General features: G+C 37.6%; 1 protein-coding gene across 3 annotated transcripts in view; it reads right to left on the bottom strand.

Annotated features, from left to right (window-relative positions):
• The window catches only part of hdac4 (histone deacetylase 4), a 122,483-nt gene that overhangs the window by 66,329 nt on the left and 33,240 nt on the right, over window positions 1–22,914 (bottom strand). The window contains exon 1 of one of the 3 annotated variants that reach the window (XM_087803856.1): window positions 4,883–5,011. The exons of the other annotated variants lie outside the window; for them this stretch is intronic. Within the exon in view, the coding sequence (XP_087659982.1) occupies window positions 4,883–4,886 (4 nt within the window). The 5' untranslated portion in view covers window positions 4,887–5,011. Of the gene's footprint in view, window positions 1–4,882; window positions 5,012–22,914 lie in introns of those variants that run through there. 3 annotated transcript variants of the gene reach the window in all.

Raw genomic sequence — 22,914 nt, forward strand, 5'->3', positions numbered from 1 at the left:
CAGAACAAAAAAAAGCAGTCACACCTTCGTCAAGTGGTCATTCTACAACCTCAGAATCAAGTAGTCGACAACACTACAAAAAAATCCTACAGTATCTCAGTATATCGTATAGTTGTCCCTGTATTGTGACACCGCCAGATTCTTGCCAATACACACTCCCGATCGACATCTCTGAGAAAAACCATCAACAAAATTCTGCACTATGCTCTGCATAAGGTTTAAGATCAGATCTGTTGTTGGTTGAGAGCCATAGATGAACTTATTCATTGAGAACGATTGAAAAGCTAAAAACACACTATAAACACACTATAAATATATATATATATACAACTGTTTTTACTAAAGGATTGGACAGAAACATGTATATCAATATGTCAACACCCCTGACTTCCTCTTCCCACATCACTGTATCACATACAAGCCAAGATGACTTTTGGTTAGTTGTTTATTTTTAACCCTTATCTTCTGAGTTTTGTTTTTACTTTTTGCTACTTTGTTGTTGCTGTTGTCATCATCTTTGCAGTTGTTGATGTAACTCATGTCATGTTTGGTATGTTTGGTAATAAAAACAAGTAAATGCTGCTCATATGTATTGGTGACCTGGAGTACAGCTTTCATTTCAGTAACTGGTGGTTGAATAAAACGTTTTGTTTCTCTTTAAAAGTCAACTAATGTGTTGATTTTAGTCTCTCCTTAAATAGATCTTTATCATCCTTTCACACGTCAACAGTGCAGTTCGACACCTCCTTCATGCTCCTACAAAACAAATCGTCCGGACTGATATCGGTACACAGTATCATGTCTGAGTGACAGATTGATGGTCACGTCGACAAGACCCGGCAGGAATCACAGCAGAGCGTTCCCGAGCCACGACAAGCTGTGTGAAAAACAATCCTTCAGAAGCTTGTTTACAGTAAACAGATGATTGTGTACAGTGGACGAGCGTGGCGGTGCACAGTGGTCTCGGGGTGCAAACACCTGAGGGGTAATTAGTCTGGATTAGTCGTTCATTGGCTTCCATTCTTTGACGTATAAACAAGTAAACAAATAGTCATGTCAATGCCGTATGCAAACATATTGACCAAAGCTGGGAGAGGAATCTATATTCTGTTTTATATTTTTTTATTATGATTTGTTTTTCTCTGTTTTTCATTATGTTCTGTCCACTTCTGGGCTGATCTTCTGTCTCTGATGTCATTTAAATTTAGGCAAAAAGCCTTCATCATGTGAAAAGAGGGTTGCATCCCAGAGGACAAAATGTTTTTGATCAACTTGTTTTTTTTTTTAATATCAATTCTGGCCAAATCTGATAAAAAAAAAAAAAACACAGCCGGTGACTCTGCATCTCTTTTTCAATAAGTCCATGTCTGACTCATCCTCTGCTCCCGCCTCCTCTCGCTCTCTCCTACGAGCACAACACCCTCTGGTTTTCGTCTATAAAGAGGTGAGTGTGCGACTCATTCATGCCGAGAACATCTCAATCTGACACGTGAGACGGAGAGAATGAATGACGGGAACAAGTGGGAGCAAAAAGAGTCTTTTGCTGATCGAGAATGAACAGTTGCCATCATGTAACTTGGCGAGAGCCCACACACACACACACACACACACACACACACACACACAAGAGACACACACTTACACACACACCAACCTCACACATACACAGGTGCAGACAGGAGAGGGATGCAAACGCCATGGTGACTGCTGGGATTGAGGCCAACAATTGGTTGGGCAGGGTTACAGGGGGAGGGGTTTAAGAGAAGAATGGACCAATGATGGAGGCCAACTGATCTACCGCATGGTCCGCATGTAGACTCCAGCTCACCGTCCAAACGTCTGGCGAGTGCTGCGTCTGTGAGCTTAACACTCACCCCTGGAGGCAAAAGTGTGTTTTTCTGTTGGTCAATACAGATTCGATTCTAATCTAACGAAGCATTCAAAGAGGTGCCGGAGTGGAACAACTTTTATTGCATCAACCTGGAGGAGAGCAACTGCATTCGTAACAAACCATGGCGACTGCGAGGGGCCGTAAAAAAAACAAAATAAAGAAGGAGTACGAAGAAAGTCTAAGAAAAAATAGTAGTCAGGTAAAAAAAATATTGACCTAAAGATTTATAAATAACATAAATATAATCACTTTATTTTAGATTTTAATTTATTTTAATAGGAGCTTAAATAACTAAGCAAAGATGCATTTTAGTTCAACCAAAATGATGTCTGATTAAAAAGAAAAAATATTTCTGTGTGTCAAGTTATTCTCTGAAATAAACTCTCTCAGATCCCACCATATAATGTATAACATAAGTATGCGACTTTAAACCAGAATTAAAACCAACTCTAGATAGATGCAGTTCTCAGCTTCATAATAATATTACAAAATAGGGAAATATAATCAATATCTTTAAGTATTTTTATAAACTAAATGACCCCTGGAAGAATTTAAACCACACTACTCTTTTTACCCGTGCACCCATCCTTGTTAAGAATGCCTTTTTTTCTAATAGACAGTAAAATTCTGCTACATGTCATATAAATATCTTTATGCCAGAGTAGTATCACTTCTTATCATTCAACTCTCAAACTAGACAAACTATTTCCAGATAGTGCACCTGTAGGAATGTCCTACACTTAAATCTTGGAAGCACCAAAAGTCTTATTATATCTAATATCTTATCTAATGGATTATTTTACACTAACGCTAATAACTAAAAAAAAATTACCCTACAAAATGAATAAAGTAACTTCAAAAGTTAAGAATCGGAATCGAACATTCTGGCAACGTAGCTCAGAATGTATCCACTCTTCATCTTATACTATATAAAGAAAAGTATTATACTATTTAAGTTGTTACATTTACATTACTCAAATGATAGACTTCCTTATATGTATAAATGTAATTTTGGAGTTCCTGTATCACAAACACAAGCCAAAGTAACTGCACTTTTCTTCTTTGATGGCTGTTTTTACTCAGTCTTAATGAAACAAAACGATTCCAGCAAATTGATTTCGTATGAGTGGGGCTTGTTTTTGTTTTTAACTTTGTGAAATGGTTTTTTTCAGGCTTCAGTGGTCAAACATCTCCTGATGTCATGCATATCTGTGGTATCTAACACTATTTTTAGAAGAAAAATGTTCTCGTGTGTATGATTTCCAGTTAAAACTTAATTTAGTTTCATTAGTTTGTCTTATTAAAACTCTTAAGGTACAATAGTTTCACAGAGAGTACACCCCTATACTTAACGTTATTATACCAGCATGCAACGTTTTTTTTTTTTGTTTGTTTTATGATTATATATTGAAAAAACCAAGAGGCACATTATTTTTTCACTTTTTTCCACTGCGGGCGACAGCCCCTTGAATCACTGTTACAAATAAATATATAAAGTGTGATTTTATTGAAGGTACATATTGTAAATAAATACCTACATTTTTTCTCTACAGCTGTTGTTCCCTCAGAACTTCAGCAGAATCTTAATAAGTTTAAGTTAAATTTGAAAAAAAAATAAAATAACTATTTTTAAACATTAAATCAGTTGTTTTTTTCATCTTGGTTTGTCTCTGGTTCAACCCTTTTTTCCCCCAGGAAACACTTTTAAATGACTGTGATCAGAGAAACTACACAATAGTCACTTAAATTATGAGCAACGATCACCATAGTAACTTTCAATTACATCAGGACAATTGAATTCTCTAAGGGGCCACACTATGGACTCTGACTGTTGCCAGGGGCCGTCATGCAAAACAGAGGAACCTAACAGGGCATTTAATTTATTTAATTTTATTATAAATAGATAAGATAGAAATGTATTGATCCCTCAGGAGGTCTCCTTTGGGAAATTGTTTTTCCAATCAGCACACAGCAATACAGAAGATAATTCCTAAAAATAAAAATAAGAACAAGAACAAAGTTTCTATAAAAAGAAAGTACAAGATGAACATAGATCAAAGACAAATAACAACAACAAGGGATATAAATTATATAAAAGGATATGAAAGGTCATCCTCAAAATATTATAGAAATGATGAAAAAAATAGTGATTTTTTTTTTTTAAAAGGACCAGAAATGCAAAAAAATTAAAATAAAAAAGAAGGAAAATGTAGATATTTAATCCACTAAGATAAGTACTTGAGGGTAAAGTACAGTAGAAGGAAAGTCAGATTTGTACTCAGTTCATAACCTGAAAACAGGGTTACAAACTTGCATTGAATGGATTTGACCACATTGTCCGAAAAGCAAACAAACCAATATTTGTTTCGCGAGGCAGCGACAAGAAAAATCAAACCTCAGATGCTGTCGATGAGTCACTTTTACACGTGAACACGGTTCTTCTATAAAAACCCATTCACGCCTATCTCAGCATCAAGACAATTCGAGTACTATTGAGAGAACGCTCAGCTCAGACCATGAATGAACGTATTCTATCAGAAACAAGCGCCTGCTGCAAACAACTGCTGTAGAACTGTGCTCTGAAGTTCCAGCCTTGAGAGTGTGTGTCCATCTACATGCTGATGTTTTATTTTGTCAAATAACACACACACACATGTACACTTGGCTTCTGAGGATCCTGCCATCTGCTCCATTCAGTAGAAATGTTTCCCTGAGTGGTGCTGAGCAAGAGTCTCCATACATCAGTACCATTCAATAAACACTGTCACAACTCAAAGCAGCACACATCGAATCAACGTCTACACACACACACACACAGAGAGGGAGAAGGGAAAACGCACACTCCCTATAGAACATCTACACCCATTAATGAGACACATGCAAGTAAACATTTGCAACAACTATAAGGGAGAGTTTCCATGAAGCGCCAGAGTGACTCACGACAACTCAAGGAAACACTCAAATAAAAAAATACAAAAAAGCAGTTCTCACCCATCAGTTGTGCTTAGCTGTCCGCTGGTGTTTGTGTGTGTGTAACCGAGAGGAAAAGTGTGAGATCAGAGCCGTGAAGTCCGTGTCAGGAGGAGGAAAAAAAAAAAAAAGAAGCTGCAGACGAATCTAGCGAGAAAAAAGCTTGATCCCTCGCTGTCTTTCACTCTCTCTGCCTCCTCGCTCTGTTTGTCTCTGTGACGAGCTGTAGTCTGCCCTCCAGCTGCCACCCTCTCTCTCTCTCTCCCTCTCGTCCTCCCGTCCCCTCCCACTCCCTCTCTCTCTTCCTCCCTTCCTTCCTTCATCTCCCTCGCTCTCCCTCGCATCACGTCACAGGGCAGTCTCGGGCATGTCGAGCATTTAATGGGAGTCTCTCTCTCTCTCTATCTGTGAGTCTGACCGGCCGAGAGGAAGAGGAGGCCGGATTGTTGAGCGTGTTCGTACCGGACTAGACAAACACTTGTGCTTTCGTAAACATTCTTGAGCGGCCGGAGAAGATAAACCAACCATTTCTGTTTCCACCTTCCAACTCGTTTATTCTCAAACAGATGAGGCTTTAAAACCTTTATTTTTTTTATAATTAAAGGTTATTTTTGTGCATTTAATCTGTGAGTTTATTCTCAAAAAGTGTGACAAACAGCTGAGAGGAAGACGGTTCCAGCTTGTGACCGGAAACCAGATAAATCCTTTATTCAGGGTTTCATCAAAAAAAAAAAGGGGCTTTAAAAAAAAATCCTATCATAGAGGCAGGATGTGACGTCACCTCTAAGCAGAAGCCGCATTCCAATACGTCGGACACTTTCTTTATCTACACCGGAACTAACAGGAACCTTGAGTTTGGGGACTTATATTGCTGACGGACCTGGTGACTGAAGCGGAAAAAAAGATGGGAATTTGGAACAAGTTGATATATTGATGATTGACGACTTATTTTTCAAACCGCAAAATTTTGATTCAATGTCAAGGTCCGTCGACAATATGCGTCCCCGGAATTGGAGACCCGGCTGGTTCTGTCAAGGAATAATGCTCTTGTGTTGTGCCGTTTGCATTTGTTGTGAGCTTTCAATCTCAAAGCTACAAATAGAAGTGGCAGCATTGACTAGTGTATCATTTTGAAAAATTAATCTAGGGGTCCATATAAACCTGAAAAAGTTTTCTGGACACGGCACCGTGGAGCAGTCTGAGAGCACAGGATGGTATCTGAACATTCTCCTGGTAGTGTGTGCGTCAACACTTGTACTGTCCTCTCTGTGTTTGTGTGTTTGTGTGTTTGTGTGTGGTCATGCTGGCGACATTGAGTGACCAGAAAAATGCTGCAAATTATGTTCGTGGTTTGTCGGTCGAAACATTTTTGTAAACAAACGAGTTTAAATTTAGAACATTTTTTCCTACTTAAAAACTTTTTTCCATTATATATTATTTAATGTATATAATATAATATATATGATTATTTAATCTGATACAGAAATCTATCTTTCTACCGTCCCACCTATCTTTCCTTGTATCAAAAAAACACAGCATATTTAAGAATATTTTATTCATGCAAGTCTTTGATTTTTAAGCGAAAATTACAATTTTACGTATCTTTAGTTTCAATATATAGAACACAAATGTATAATGTTAAGGAGTGGAAGGTTGATGCAGTCAATACTATACTATTAATTATATATACTATTTTTTTAATATTCTTTGACAGTCTTCCAATTCCCGAAAGTTGTTTAAGGAAATTAAGAATTTCAGGTGTCAAGTGAATATTTTGTTTAATGTTATACTCGTATTGAACCTTTTTTGTAACTGATCTTCTGTTCTTTTTCTGTATTGAAGGAGAAAAAATTAAATAAAAAAATACTGCAGGTTACTCATACTAAGACTTATCCACCAGAGTAGACAGGGGCAAAGTGTGGCCCTTTGGTTGTATCCCTCACGATAATACTTTTTTTTGTATTTATTATTGTATTATCTCTGCCTAAAACTTCCTTAAGTTCTTTATTCTTATTTTTTTTATTTGTCCTTTTGGCAAATATTTCTTGTCCCTAAAAATAATTTGAGTGAATATTTAGATCATTTTAGGAAAATTAGGTTAAATATAATGACATAATTGGGTTTTTATAATTATTGTTTACCTTATTTCTTCTTTTTTTTTAATGTTTTCATCATATTGTTTTCTTCGCTGTGGCCCCTGAGAAAACTTTTCCCTCCCCTGCACTAGAATCTAAGATTATCCTTCCTCATGTCGGTTTTCGAGAAAATGAGAAGTGTGGTTTTCACGCTCCTAAACTCTATTTTACACTTGATCTGGGATGAATCCGGTGACTAAAGGTTGCAGGCGATACACAAATAGAAGCACATTATCAATGAGAAGCAGTGACGTAACACTCGGTTCAATGAACTGCAAACCCTGTTCACCGTGTCCGTGCCTAGAAGTCCTGTCCACACAAAATAAACCTTCATCAGTGATGACGCACGGCGGGAAAAAGAAGATCCTTCTTCGTCAGTCTGATGGTTGGTGTAAGAGGTGAATATGCCAAGTAGCTTCACCATTATATAAGAATTGCCCTTTCTTAGAACTGACATTTTACTTTTAATAATCTGTGTGAAGACATTTCAGTCTCGCTCGAGAGAATCTGTGTCTCTTTTCAGTTTAATGCAACATCCTGTTAGAGTTTGACAATGATAATGGATTAAAAGTTTATCAACGATATTTTCAGCCTCTGGTATTCTATAAGTATCAAAGTCATGGGTGCAACTAAACAGTATTTTGGACGTGTCACTCACTAGCATTACAAAATTGACAGGAACATTTTTAAAAGTACAACAAAGTGCAGTTGTTCTTCTTGTACAATCCTATTCAGGAGCAGCAGACCTTGCCAAAGTGCGGCCCCCGGGGGTTACATGCGGCCCTTTGATCGGATTTATGTGGGCCAAATAAAGAATAAACAACTACAAATCTGCAACTGTAGAAAAGTTTCTGACAGCTATTAACTTATTTATTTTCTTTACTTTTTGAAAGTTCAAAAAAGATCCTGCTAAGTTCTTTATTTTAGAACTTATATTTTCTATAGTGTGCATCAGTACAATATATTGAAGTACTAAGAATTAAGAATATACTTGTAGTACTGTCCAAGTAATTGACTTTGTTTTTAACAGACCACATGACTCTTGGCTAAGTCATAAGTAAGTAAGTAATTAGTACTTATAGAGCACTTTTCAAGACCAGGGTCACAAAGCGCTTAAACAATCAGAAAATACGCAATAAATAAATACTTAAAAGGTCACCACACAGAGACAAACACAAGAGTCTCAGAAAATCAAGGAAAAGCTTGCATGAATAAAAAAAAACATCAGCTTTACAAGCCACTGGAGTCAACTGTATCCTCTCGTCCTCAGTCATCGCCGGTATCTTGTGGGATTTTATTAATCCTTTAGCAGCAGAAGCTGTAAGGGACTCTGCCATCTTGCGGCCAGAGGTTTAATTGTAACACAAAAATGAACAAAGGCCATGAATATTTGCATGTTTATCTAATTATTTTATTTAACATATTTCTTTAGCTATAAATATTAAAAGCACTATGGTTAAAGATGCACTTGATTCTCTGGAACTCCTGTTGTGTTCTCAGTTGAATCTTGTTCTTTAAAGTATATACTTTATTGAATATTGTTTTGATTGTTTTTTGTGACCCTGGTCTGGAAAAGCACTATATAAATACAAATTACTTACTTACCTACTTACAAGTATTCAACTTTTTTTCATGTTAATATTTCTATTGTATATAAAATGTATATAAATACATATAACATTTATTTTTGTTTCATATTGTGAATCTCGAGAAAAAATTGTATAAAATGTGAAATATGATATAATGATTTTATATAATTTTCATCTTTTGTTGGTAACAACATTTTTCAAATATTTATTTAAGCAGTTTTTTTATCCGTTTTATGCCCCTCATTACAGTCACAGTATATAATGTGGCTCGTAAAAAAGACATTTAACTGCCCACCCCTGCACTAGATGAACTGCAGGAAGATGCTCGTTACCTTGTTGTTTATTGTTTAAATGTCAGTAATATTTTTCCTCAAGAAAAGTCAAACTTTTTGACACATACTCTGCCACATTGGTCATGTTATTTTTTATGATATAAATTAAGATAAAAAAACATTGCGATGAAACCGTCTCCTTACTAAGGCTTGAAAAAAAAAAAAAGTGGTTTATACTGTGTATTCTAGTGTTATGAAGTTGTATTCACTGTGTTTGCTCATGATTTTTGTGTGTTCTCCCAGCTATTTTTAAAAGTTCATCCTAGAATCCAGGAAAAGCGGGTTTGTGTTTGATCAGACAACACACCCCCGCACCTGTCTGCCATAGAACTCACTGTTATCAGTCCGTTCTGGCGCGCTGACGTCAGCGGCTTACCTAAGCCTCGGTATGACCCAAATAATTGCTCCCGCTGTTGGGCCGAGCAGGAGTAAAAGTGGAGGGACCGGGGACAATAGTGAGGGTTCTGACCAGGGCACGGCAAACAGAACCAGAGTTTAACGTCGCCAGAGCCACTTTTGTGTCAGACCTAACAGACATGTTTGTTTTTGATTAGCTTGTAAGATATGGATGACTCTCTGTCTGTGATTCAAATCCGGATGGACCAGATAAAATGATGACAATGTCATGACGGTACCATCAGTATAAAACCTTCTTTTACAGATTTGTTTTTGGTGAAGACGGTTCAAAGATAAAAAGGATTAATTCTGAATCAATCCTGTTTGTCATTCAACAGAAAGTCTGACTTAAAAAAATAGGTTTTGCAGACACAAAAATAAAAAAAATAAAAAAAACTTAAATAATATCTGATCACTACATTGGAGGATTTTGAGCATTTGTTTTATAGTCGAGTTGGATAATGTGTCAAATACTTCCAGAAATATTTCACTCACAGTATGTTTAATATTCTGAATGTACAGTAGACCTATGGGACCACATGACTCTTGATGAAGTCTTAACTTGTTTTTTTTATATGTTTTTAAACCAAAATATGTCTAAACATCAGCTTAAAAAGCTTCTGGAGTATCTGTATCCTCTCGTCCTCAGCTGGGATCTCTTGGGATTTCATTGTTCCTTAAGCTCTATAAGATGATGGGCTGGATGTTTTAATGCAACACAAAAAATGAAAAAAGCTGATTTGAAAGCCAAAAAACAAAATATTGAAAAAAATAAATAAATATATATATATATATATATATATATATATATATTAACCATACTTTCCTTAACAAAGAGTATGAGTCTCTGGTTGCTTTTGACTCTTATACCAAGTTGTTTTAAAGTTGTTGACAATCACCTTGATCTATTTTCATTAGCCAAGATCAAAAACTAGAGTTTTTAAACGTCGTGATATCAAAATGAAGATTAATCTACCTTGATATTCACCAAAACATATGGTTGGCAACTTAAAATGACTTTGTGGACCAGATGCCAAATCTGGACCACAAATTCATTTGTAGGACACACTCACTTAGAGATAAACTATGTGACTGTTGATTTAAAACTGTTTTTTGATCTCCGAAAGCAAACTTGTTACTTTCACGTTTTCCTTTTCTACACTTAATTCCCTAAAAGGGTGCGAGGACTGGATGAATCCCAGCTACTAAGGGAAAGAGACAGGGGATACCATGAATAAGTTGACAGCCTGACAAAGGACACATGGAGAGACAAACAACCACTTACAACTATTGACAACAAGAGAACTACATCAACCTCCGTGTTATTTGGGAACTGTGGGAGGAAATTGGAGTGCCCGGAGTAAACCATAGCAATAATATAAACTACATACAGAGAGGAACAAGGAACAAAGAAAATTCATAAAATATTTTTTCTTGCAGTTGTTTTTACACGTTGATAGAGTATGTAAAACTAAATCACATACAATACAAATAAACATTTAGCTAATTTTTATGTAGACAATTGTCAATTACATTTCTTAATATTTGTACTTTTTTCCATCTCTTTAAATTACCTACCACAGTGTAGAAATTTCATTTAACCCAGTACATCCACATTCTGTTAGTAAATTGTGGTGTGATGGAAAAACTTTAGAGGCGTTCCCTTTTGCAACGACGCCTTTGGATTGAAACATGAACTCACTCTATACTTGAAAGCGCTACAAAAAGCTGGGCTTGCACATCATGTGCTCACTCTTCACACAACAACAGTTGGCCGTGACTCACATTCTTCAATGAAAACCAGCAGGACAGCGCCCTCAATGTCCAAAAAAAAAAAAAAGATAATGGCAGTCATTGACCAACATGTGGATTGTAGCAAAATGGCAGAATAGTTTAAAGCTTCCAAAGTGATCTGACAGAACCACTACTTTCTAGATACACACTTTAAAGTAAATAGACATATTTACACATCATTTATTTAGTTATTTTCTTGACATGGGTTGTAAAGTCCACAGTCAGGAAGCACAAATGGAGATTAAGTTTTCCTCAAACACCCGACGCTGGATTAAAACCCACAACCTTCTTTTTTTTTGAACAACTACACCAACAAACAATCGCAAATATTTGGGAACATTGGGAAGAAACAGACTTTTAATGATTCAAAAAACAGATTTACAGGCTGGTTTAAAAAAAAAAAAACTATCTTGGGTTGGCTCACACTGTACGAGAGTGATTTTCTTTCCCTTTACATTTCGCCTTTGATGAAATAATAATGATGATATAAATCATGGCTAACGACAGGTCCGTAGCGCCGCTGTAGCTTCGTGAAATTATCCATGTTTACACTATCAATTTCCAAGCCTGAAGTACAGTAGACGGTCATTACACTCGTGAGAACGCTGCCGGTAATTGAACGATGGATTCGCACATGTTTAAGTGTTTGGGGACTATTTGGAAAGCGTGATTACATTAAAGTGCTGATGACATTCATTTTGATTACTGTAGTCTCGCCTCACGTTTTTTTGTATAGTTTGAATTGAAAAACTGGTGAAGACTCTCTCGAGCATGCCCTGGGCTTCCCTCCTCTAGGGGTAGAAGATCTACTCCAAGCCTCTCCCAGATGACTGTTCATCTCGATCGATCTCTATGAGAGAGTCCAGCCACACAAAACTCGTTGTGGTCAGTTACTTGTGTATTTAACTTGACAAAACAAAAGTGTAACCAATGGAATGTTTACTAAGGAGACACTTTCCTTTCATGTTGGACAAAGAATGTGCAGTACACTTCAACACCTCACATCAGGGGTCTCAGACTTGTTACCTGTGGGCCATTTGCAGCCTGTGACGTGATATTATGTGGCCCTCCATTAGGATTAAATGGTATTGGATGAGCAAGGGAATCCATTTTTGGACAACATCAGATGGAAATAAAGAGTTTAAAAAAATCATCACATCAAATGTTATTGTTTATATAGGTTTGAATATATAGTTAAGATGTGATTTTTCTTCTTTTTTTTAAATCCACGTAAAATTAGACCAAAAGGGCCAAAAATTCACAGAGAAAAAAATACAAAAAACCCCAATAAAACATTAAACCACAAAATGTAAATCAGATTTGTCAAATATGTTTTGAAAAAACTGCTGCTGCCTCCACTAGAATTGTTAAGTTTGAGACCCCTGACTGCAGTAATGACATAAAAAGTTGCTGTGAACTTCCTAAATTTGACAATTACGTTCTTAAAATGGAACTCTCTAAACTCAAGAAATGATGTCACAACACGATCTGGAGCTTATTATCCATGTATTTGTGTCTTCTCGTTTAGACTATTGCAACAGTTTATTTTAGTGTCTAAACAAGAAGGAACTGTCTCGCCTGCAGTTGATACAAAACTCTGCAGCGAGAATTCTGACCTGCTCTAGTAGAAGAACTCACATTTCCTCGATCCTTAAAACTCATCACTGGCTGCCAGTTTCTTTGAGGATCAATTTTAAAATTCTGGTTCCTACTTTCAGATCTATTCATTGTCACACCTTCCATCAGTGATCTGATCCAGCCTTACACCCCAGCTCGGGTTCTGAGGTCTGTGGATCAGAATCTGCTGATGGATCCTCACACATGGTTCAGGACCAGAGGAAGAAAACTGTTCCAGGTAGTTGCTTCTAAGCTTTGGAACTCCTGTGTTTGTCCCTGTGTTGTCTTGACCTTTTAAAGCATGTATTTAAACGGTGTATTGCTTTTGATGGTTTAAGCGCTTTGTGACCATGGTCTGAGAAAAGGGCGCTTTACAAATAATAATAACTCACTTACTTAATGTCCTTAAATAAAGTACTAGACTGAGGAACTTCTGAATGAAGTAGTAAACTCTGGCTGGAGAGCGACGGGGAGAAGAGCTTAGTGGGATTCTCTCGCGCACTTCTTCCTAACAGCCTGTGTGCGAATCAGACGGCCTGATAAGTGGGCACATCGTAAATAGATAGCAGGAGTAGCGATCTGCATCCGAGTCGGCGTTGCGCGTGCGTCTTAAATAATGCATGCAGCATAATGACTGCGAGGCAAACTGAAGTACACAGTGTGGCAGCCCGGCAGACAGCACTGATGAATAAGTCATGGGCAGCTTCCGCCGTGTAATGTACACACACACACACACACACACACACACACACATTTACACACATGCACAAGTCAGTTCATAATCTGAAGAGGGAGAGAGGGGTTCCACTCGTATGCTGGATTTCTCATGTTACTACCCCCCCTTACCCCCCCAACCTCATGACTACAGTGACAGGAGGGGATTGCTTTTTTCATCCCTCTCTCCTGAGAGCAACAGAGCCGACCTGCAAATATGTGAGATAGTGTGTCTTTTATTATTGATTTGGGTTATTTATAATACACGCTTGCTCTTGGCAAACCCCCCGCTCGTCTGCCTCTTATGTTTGCAGTCATCACAGTCGGAATATTACCAGACTGGTTCAATCTTAAATCACTTTAGACCGTGAACTTTAAATAGTTATCTTAATTAACTGCTACATTTTTTAACATCCATCTCCATCTGTTTAGCAACATTTTTGACGGTACATGATACTTAACAGAACCAAGTTTAATTGTTAAAGTGAGGATTTACAATCAGTTCTTCAGTCTAAGACATACTGGGGGGAGAAAGCGAAAGTTGCTTGAACAGATTTTATTTTCATGCACTTCATTTTTTAAAATTCATTGTGTTGAAATACACAATACTGATGTATCTAAAATGTATAATTGCAGGTTCATGTTTGAATAGTTTGGCTGTGTATTCAGAAAATATGAAACTGTATTAATTGTAAGTAAGTAAGTAAGTAAATTATATTTGTAGAGCGCTTTTCCAGACCAGGGTCACAAGGCGCTTAAACAATCAAAACAAAACTCAAAAATACTGTATATATACTTTAAAGATCAAGATACTCAGGAGTCTCGAGAAAATCAAGGAAAAGCCTGCACGGATAAAAATGTCTTAAGATGTTTCTTGATTGTATTTGTGATATTTGATAGATAATAAGCTGTATCTGTAGTTTTTATTAAGTGTTATCTCATCTTATCTAGAACTGGCTTATTTACTTTTATGACGATGTGGAGAGATGATAAATAAAAGGTTTTAAATAACCAGACAATCAAAGTACCAACATCACCAAACCAGACAAAGAGAAAAAAAAAACCAAACTTCATTCATATTTTACACTCTTTTCTTCCGGCTCAGTGCTAATGCTTTTCCAGTCTGTGCCGAGCTGGCAGCAGACAGAGAGCCATTAGCCATACCAAAGCTAAACTTATGAAGGATGTCAGCTCACCACACTTCTGCCGTTGCACTTAGGATGACACTGGAGTTCACCTCGTGTGTCTCATCAGAACATATCCATGGTTATTTTACCATACATATTAACCATCATTTGTTTTTTGAATTCGTAAACATCCGTCAGAGCTTTACGCTAAAAACCGGTCAGGATAGATTGTGTTTTTTTTTTTAATTTTGGGCCAAATTCCCCCAACAAGCTGAAACGGAGTCTCATCAGATCATCCCATTTTAGTGAGAATTGTATCTTCTTTTTTCTGTTCTTAGGCAATTTGAGCGCCACCTTCAGGGATCAATGTGTTGTAAGGTAAGGTAAGGTAAGGTAAAACTTTATTGAAATTTTTTTTTTTCCAATAGCCAATACATACAGCAATTTTTTATAAAAAAAATCAAAAATCAATCAAAATAAATAGTTGAAATAATTGTGCATTCAGGGAAGTTATTACACCCTCCCTTGGTGTTTATTTTCTATATATAATTTCCAACTAACCTTCTGCAGGACTGAACTGGACTTTTTATTTTCGCCTGATCTTTAATTAATAATGACGAAATATTAGAAGTATATAAAAATCATCTGAACATTTTTCTTTCATGTATTTTTCCGTGATAAATACACCTCACCATGAGACTAAATGCCCTGGGATGGTCCCAAATAGAGTGTGTCTTCTACTAATTTCTGCAAGTGTCCAAGGTTGTTGTTTTTTCGGAGTAAACTTGACTGAAGATGTTTACCTAATAAAGTGACCACTGAGTGAGTGTGTTTAGCTAAATCAATAAGTAAAGCCACAGGGAAACCCTGATACAGTGGCCAGCAGACTTGTTGAATGTCGGTCAAGGACTAGTGTTACCAGACGCAGACATTAAGGAAAAATCCTGGATCTGGTGACTCATAATATATCACATGACATGTATGCTAACATAGGCATATAAAGAGTTCAAAAAGCTTCTCGAAAACACAAGAAAAACATTCCGTACGCCTGTAAACAAAAATGCCCATCAACATATATACAATCACTTTCTCGTACCCGTCATTGTCAAATGTAAAACACTGCCTGGATTTCGACAGAGCAAAGACATGAGATCAAATTAAAAATTAACAACCTGGTGGAGTATATATTTTTTATAAATTCCACCATATCGCTCTCTCTCTCACGTACACACGCACTCACAACGATCCCAAATGGTGGTTGAACCAGTCCCTGCTGCCGGATAATGGCACCGGTGCAGACAAACTAGGCTATGGCATTGCCTATTCTGCTGGAAGACAAAAACATGTCTGAGTACTCGGGCTTATTGAGACCTAGATATGATGGGTGTGTGCGTGTGCATGAGTGTATGTTGCCCCTGAACAAGGTTGACATGAAGGCCATAAACCCAGCCAAGTCTGGAGACGTAGCCGGGAAGCTCCCGTAGACATGTCTCGTATTGTATTTGCAATAATTTGCATTGATTTTACTCATGTTGTCAAACTATACATTTGATGTTGAATCACAAAAGCTGAATTGACATCAAATAATCCTGCTGATCCAATGAGCTTTAATAATTTTTACCTTTTGTCTTCCCGTCTTAAAACTAGGGCTATACATAGTTATTTGATTAATTATTTATTAAGGCTTCCCCAGATTATAAAAATAGCATAATCTACATAAAACAATTACTTTGCCATTTGCTTTACACTAAAGTTGCTGCCCCCTACAGTTTAAGAGAAGGACTGAACATCTAACTAAATATCCAATACTAGATGTGGTTTAACCACAAATGTCTTTTTATTGATAATAACCCCAAAACAGCCAAAAGATTAAGGGGTTTAATATTATGATCTGTAATGTTTTGATATAATTATTCTATTTATACGCTAACCTAAATATGGCTATTTTCATAGTTTATTTAGTGTCAGATCAAAAGACTAATATATATATAAAAGTAATTTATTGTTTTAAACGGAATTTAAGTTTTTCGTGCAATCTCCACCAGCAGGAGTGAATATTACAGTGTCCTTTTGTCCAAGTTATTGGAATAGAAAAATAAAACAGCAGGTCTATATAAAGTCAAACATCCAAAAACAAGTATTACGTTCACCGGACCAATCAGTGTCAACTTGAGACTGTAACTGACGATTGTTTTCATCACGACAATTTATAAAAACAACAAATTGTTCTATAAAAACAGAAACAGTTATTTCAGAGACTATAAAATGGATAAGAGTGATTAAAGCACTGATTAGGATTGTAATGAATGAGTCGCAAGTAATTGCATAAACTGTTAATTTAACACTATTTAACCCGTTGTGAGGTGAAAATGTTCACTGCACGAGTGTGGTGAGCTCAATAAAGTACAAATACTATACTAAATTATACTAGAAACATTGAACATAACACCACCAGTGTGGCGTTCACTGACGTCAATTCAGAAGAATGAACACATGTAAAACGAAATAAATAAAGATAAAGGTCAACAATTAAAGTTAAATATTATTTCTGATATTGCTCATCGTTACCTAGAATAACTACTTTCTTGGTTTTGGTTCCAATGATATGTAGGAGGATGACGTCAAGATGAAGACAGATGCTGAGTTCTGATACAATATGTCGAAACGGAAAACGTACGATTGGGAATCGTTGAAACCATTTGCAAACATCTCCGGGGCGTGGACATGCCCGTCATATGTTCGGGGGCTGTTCATATCTGCTCAGCCAGGACCCACTCCTGGCGACACCCGACTTGGCATCGTCTGAGAGTCAGAGCCGTGCCAGGTGAGGGAGCATGTGGTGGGGTTCAGTCCATATGTGCATCTGGCACGAGGATATCAAGAGCAACGTGTTGGGACACATTGAAGGGGGATTAAGATACCATTAGCTTTACTTGCGCTTACATTTTTCAAGTGTTCTTCTAGCTAGCTAGTTGTTGACGCCAACATCTGTATTAGGGGAAAAAAACGTGTTAGAGCAGCTGGTTTAGTCTAGACATGAAACGAACAAACGTTAATGTCAAATGAATCTCAAAATAATGCTGAATCAGCAGGAGCCCTGGGCTTCTTTTCCTGCAACAAGTTTGTGTTTTACTCCTTTCAGCACTTTAACTTGTACTGAAACATGCATCTTGACCCGTTAATAGTCACAGGCTTATGTTACTTCTGGTCTTTTTTTCAAAATAAAACACTTTTCAGCTGTAATAATCAACACAACAGATGTCTTTTTCTTCTTTTTTTTTCTTTTTTTTTTTCCCCCAATGCCAACGGTTTGGAGCCACTTTGTGAAGGTGTTGGTGCATGACAACAAACATAAGAGTTGTGGAGGAAACTAAAGTACCTAAAGAAAACTCTCAATAGCACTGGAAGGACGAATAAACTTCTCAATATGGAGGTTGTTTGAGGTCAAACATCCCAGAATAAAGTTAAAGAGATCCTGTAATAACCACTAGAAGAATTCCCCTCAAAACAGATGAATGTTTTGACACATCTTGATTTAACAGATTTAAAAAAGGGAAAAGGGAAATCCACTTTTTTTTCCAGTAGTTTAGTTGCCAAATAAACAGCACATTTCCCGTTGCTTCCTTCATGTCATGGAGTGATGATGTTTTTTGAGTTTTCAATCATCCGCTGGAAGAAAAGTGATTTGGACTCCAATAAGGTTTTGAGAGTGATCCACAAGCTGAGCTCTTGATGTGTTGTTGATGAGCAGGAAAAAAGTGATGGCCAGGGCCGGCAATAAATCAGTCCAACACACACACTTTTCTCTAAAGCGGTGTCAGTCCTGGATGAGGGATGGAGTCAGAGGAGCCTCGACACACACAGACCTCTTCGGACGGTCGCTGTGACCCCCAGACAGAGTCCTCTGGAGGACAGCGACGACCGCCAGCCAGGCCAAATAAACAGGAGCAGGTTGTGATGGTCGGTGTTAAGAATTATGGTGTTGAACTACAGTGGGGGGGGCGGCGATAAATTTACTCCGGGCCCAAGTTATATTCTGTGACTGCTTCAACAAGTTAGTCAAAGATGAAATGTAAAATATCTAGTATAATTATGGCATTAAAAACAACCTAGATTTGTTTGTTTTTTTTGTATATTATTTGACATCATTCAGATGAAATACAATAACGAACAAAGAGGACATAGAGACAAGAGAAAAAAGTATTTGTTTGCTGTCAGAACTATCTTTTTAAGCCAGTGGCAGGAAATAACATTTCCTCAGGGGCCCCATTTTTTTTACAGGGACAGTTGTAAGGGGCCATAAAGAGAGATCACTGGACAAACTACTGTCCATCATGGATGATGACAGTCATCCTCTGAACACTATCATCAGTGAACAGTCATCTTGTGTCATCTTGCACTTTGTTCTTGTTTTTATGAATCTATCGTCTGTGTTGCTGTGTGCTGGAAAGACTATTTCCCGAAAGAGATATCCAGAGGGATCAATAAAGTCTATCTGCCTATCCATCCATCCATCCATTCATCCATCCATCTACCTACCTATCCATCCATCCATCCACCCATCTACCTACCTATCCATCCATCCATCCACCCATCTACCTACCTATCCATCCATCCATCTACCTAGCTATCCATCCATCCATCCACCCATCTACCTACCTATCCATCCATCCATCCACCCATCTACCTACCTATCCATCCATCTACCTACCTATCCATCCATCCATCCACCCATCTACCTACCTATCCATCCATCCATCCACCCATCTACCTACCTATCCATCCATCCATCCATCTACCTACCTATCCATCCATCCATCCATCCATCCACCCATCTACCTACCTATCCATCCATCCATCCACCCATCTACCTACCTATCCATCCATCCATCTACCTACCTATCCATCCATCCATCCACCCATCTACCTACCTATCCATCCATCCTTCTACCTACCTATCCATCCATCCATCCATCCACCCATCTACCTACCTATCCATCAATCCATCCACCCATCTACCTACCTATCCATCCATCCATCTACCTACCTATCCATCCATCCATCCACCCATCTACCTACCTATCCATCCATCCATCCACCCATCTACCTACCTATCCACCCATCCATCCACCCATCTACCTACCTATCCATCCATCCATCTACATACCTATCCATCCATCCATCCACCCATCTACCTACCTATCCATCAATCCATCCACCCATCTACCTACCTATCCATCCATCCATCTACCTAGCTATCCATCCATCCATCCATCCACCTATCCATCCATCCATCCATCCATCTACCTTCCTATCCATCCATCTATCTAGCTATCATAAAAAAATGGGACTAAAAAGCCTGGATATAAATGGAACACAAAAAAATAACCTTTAGTCACAAAAACAAATCTAATTTAACCAAGCTTAATAGGTAAAAAAACTTTTTTTTTTAATCTGATGTAAAAATATTTTTAAATTCCCTTTTTTTTGACGTGCACACAAACTGAACTAGTAATGAATAATAATAAGAAATAGGATTATTGGTTTCCACGTCGTTTACTTGGACGTCTTGAGGGCCTAATAAATAGAGTCAGAGGGCCACAGGTGGCCCCCGGGCCAACTTGACCTATTTCGGGCTACAGCAGTTGTATAATTTCCCTGTGACACACGTAATATAAATACTGTATCCAACATGTAGCTAAATATTTTTTCAACAGCCTTCGAAACATTCAAGTAAAAAAAACATGTTTCAAATTCTTTTGTGTAAACATTTGTGCCGAAAACAACATGAATCGTTTCATTGGTCAGAATCACCGGTCGTCATCGTCTGCTCCCTTTCATCCACTCTCCAAATTTATCCGTCTCTCCATCCCTCCCTTTCTCGTTTTTTCTCCTCTCACCTTCATCGCCTTCCTCCTCACTCCCTGCAGCGTCTGTGCTCTGACAGTAATGTGTGGGTGCAGCGTGGGCTGCTGCTAATTTGTGCAGAGTGGGAGAAAGCTGTTTTGGCTTGTTGAGGGGAAAAAAAAAAAAAAAGGGCCCGGTTTAGCATATACAGTGGGATTCTCAAACTCGGTCCGGCCCTCGCACACACAGATGCACATCCGTGATGTCGGGGTTGCCCGTTCTCTGCTCTCGGTTTAATGTCAGATGTGCAGGCTGGGATGCAAACAGATGCTTCTGCCCACAACTACAGTGGAGTGTGGACACGAGTGTGAAAGGCGGCGACTTCTGTTCCCCCAAACTGCACCTCCTCCTGTGTACTCTTTAGTCATCTTCATTAATATGCACACAAATCTGTCTCCCTCACTGAGTCTTACACATCCTCCTCCTCCTCCTCCTCCAGCTCCCTCCACGCCACTTCCAAATTTTTTCCTCCGACATTACTCATTCAGCTTGATTGACAGCCGAGGAAATAACAAAGGAGAAGCGCTCGCGAACACGGAGGAGCGGCTCGGAGGTCGACATCGGCCGCCACAGCTGTTGCTGGCTGCTGTGCTTTACAGCTTTGGACAGACTTGAACACAAGAATCGTTTTTGTTACAGTTAATGAATGTTAACACTTGGGGGGGAAAAAAAAAAGTGATATATTTTTAATTGTACTGCTCATTCAAATTAAATGATGAAAGAGAATGGTGTTTTATGCCTTCAATACCAAAGCCGACTGGCAGCAACTTCAACGGCTTTTGGACTTTTTAAAGAAACTCTCTGTTATTTATTTTCTACCGTCAAAAAAGTTATTAATTAAAGTGAAGAAATTATGTTTTATTATATTTTTGTAATTACATATTTTAATTAATCATTCTGCTGTAAATAAATTATATTTTTGATTTAGTGTTGTGCATTATTGTTCCAAAAAATCTTTTCACAGATTTCTTTTGTTCATTTTTAAGAATGAACTAGAAGATAACTTTTTTTTACCTCTCAAACTATTATTTTGATAACTTTATATCATTTACCTAAGGTATTTCTTTTCACACATAATTATCTAATAATGTCGTGGACTTTGTTGTCAAATATTATGTAAAAAACATCACAGTATTGTCAACCTTGTCCCTAAACAATGTATTTTACTGGAAACTTTTTTTATTTATTACTAATTATTTTGTTTATTCAAATAAATAAACTTAATTTGTATTATTATAAAAAAAAAATTACTTCGTCTAATGTATCATTGTTCTTAAAATGGGTTTCACAGAGGTTTTTTTTCTGTTTTTTTTTAAATAACCCCTTAAACTATTATTTCAGATAGCCTCTTATCACTTAATAAGATTTTTTGATTCCCTCTCATAACATTATCTTTTATTTTTCATTATTCCATTTATCAAATATAGTAAAAGTAATATAATAGTATTGTCAGGTTTGAGCTAAAAACATTGAATTGCTCTTATATGCTGTTCTAACTTCACAATATTTTTTTAATATTTTTGACAAAAAAATATATATTTCTCTTACTTTTATTAATTATCTTTTTGTTTTACCACACATAATCTACATCAAAGAAACAAAAATAATGCTCCACTACCTAAAATAAAAGCCTAGATACAACTTGTAAGAATGTGGGGAAGAGACTTAAAATAATGACTAGTGTTCCTTGAAAACACGAGTGTGCTAACGCTAACATGATGACAGTGATGTTTAAAACTAACAACTCACGGTGTCACCCCGTGTTTGCATGCGTATTTGTAACCGACGCACGAGAAGTAAAACCTGCTATGAAGAGTTTACGGCTGCAAATCCCGTCGACCGCATTACTGTCGTCACCGCTGAATCAGCGCTTCCTCGCACCACATTGTCCAAACATACCCCATGTGGGTCGGCTCCGGGGTGATGCGACATGATCCTGCGACGCTCCTGTCAACACCAGCGAGGAGCTCTGACGGAATGTCTTGTTTTACATTGATTAACACTCGCAGGAGCGGCTTCACGCAAACATGCAGCACTGTGTACTAAAAACAACGTGTGAGGTCAACACGCGGTAATTGCCGTGTTCTCTCGGGTAAACAGCAGGTCCACGGCGCGCCGGCTACTGACGGAGAGGATTATTGCTGAGCAATAAGTCAGTCCGGTTATGTAGCCCAGGTACCGCTAAATCCTCTGCTGAGTCGACACTTTTTTTATCTGACTTTTGGTGACGATTAAAAGGGTTATCAAACAAGCTGGACATATATCAAAAAAAGTGTTATCAAACGTCTGGGTTGAAAAAAGGCTGGAAAGTCAAGATCCCAGAATTCAAACTCTCTAATTAAGGAAGAGGGTGCTAATGGCTACATTAGAAATTGACTAAATATACAGGTGGCGTTCCTTTTAAGTAAAAATACATACATCAAAATGTTTTTTAATATAATT

The sequence above is a fragment of the Callionymus lyra genome, chromosome 12 (assembly GCF_982586985.1).
Source record: "Callionymus lyra chromosome 12, fCalLyr1.hap1.1, whole genome shotgun sequence".
Classification (NCBI taxonomy): domain Eukaryota; kingdom Metazoa; phylum Chordata; class Actinopteri; order Syngnathiformes; family Callionymidae; genus Callionymus; species Callionymus lyra.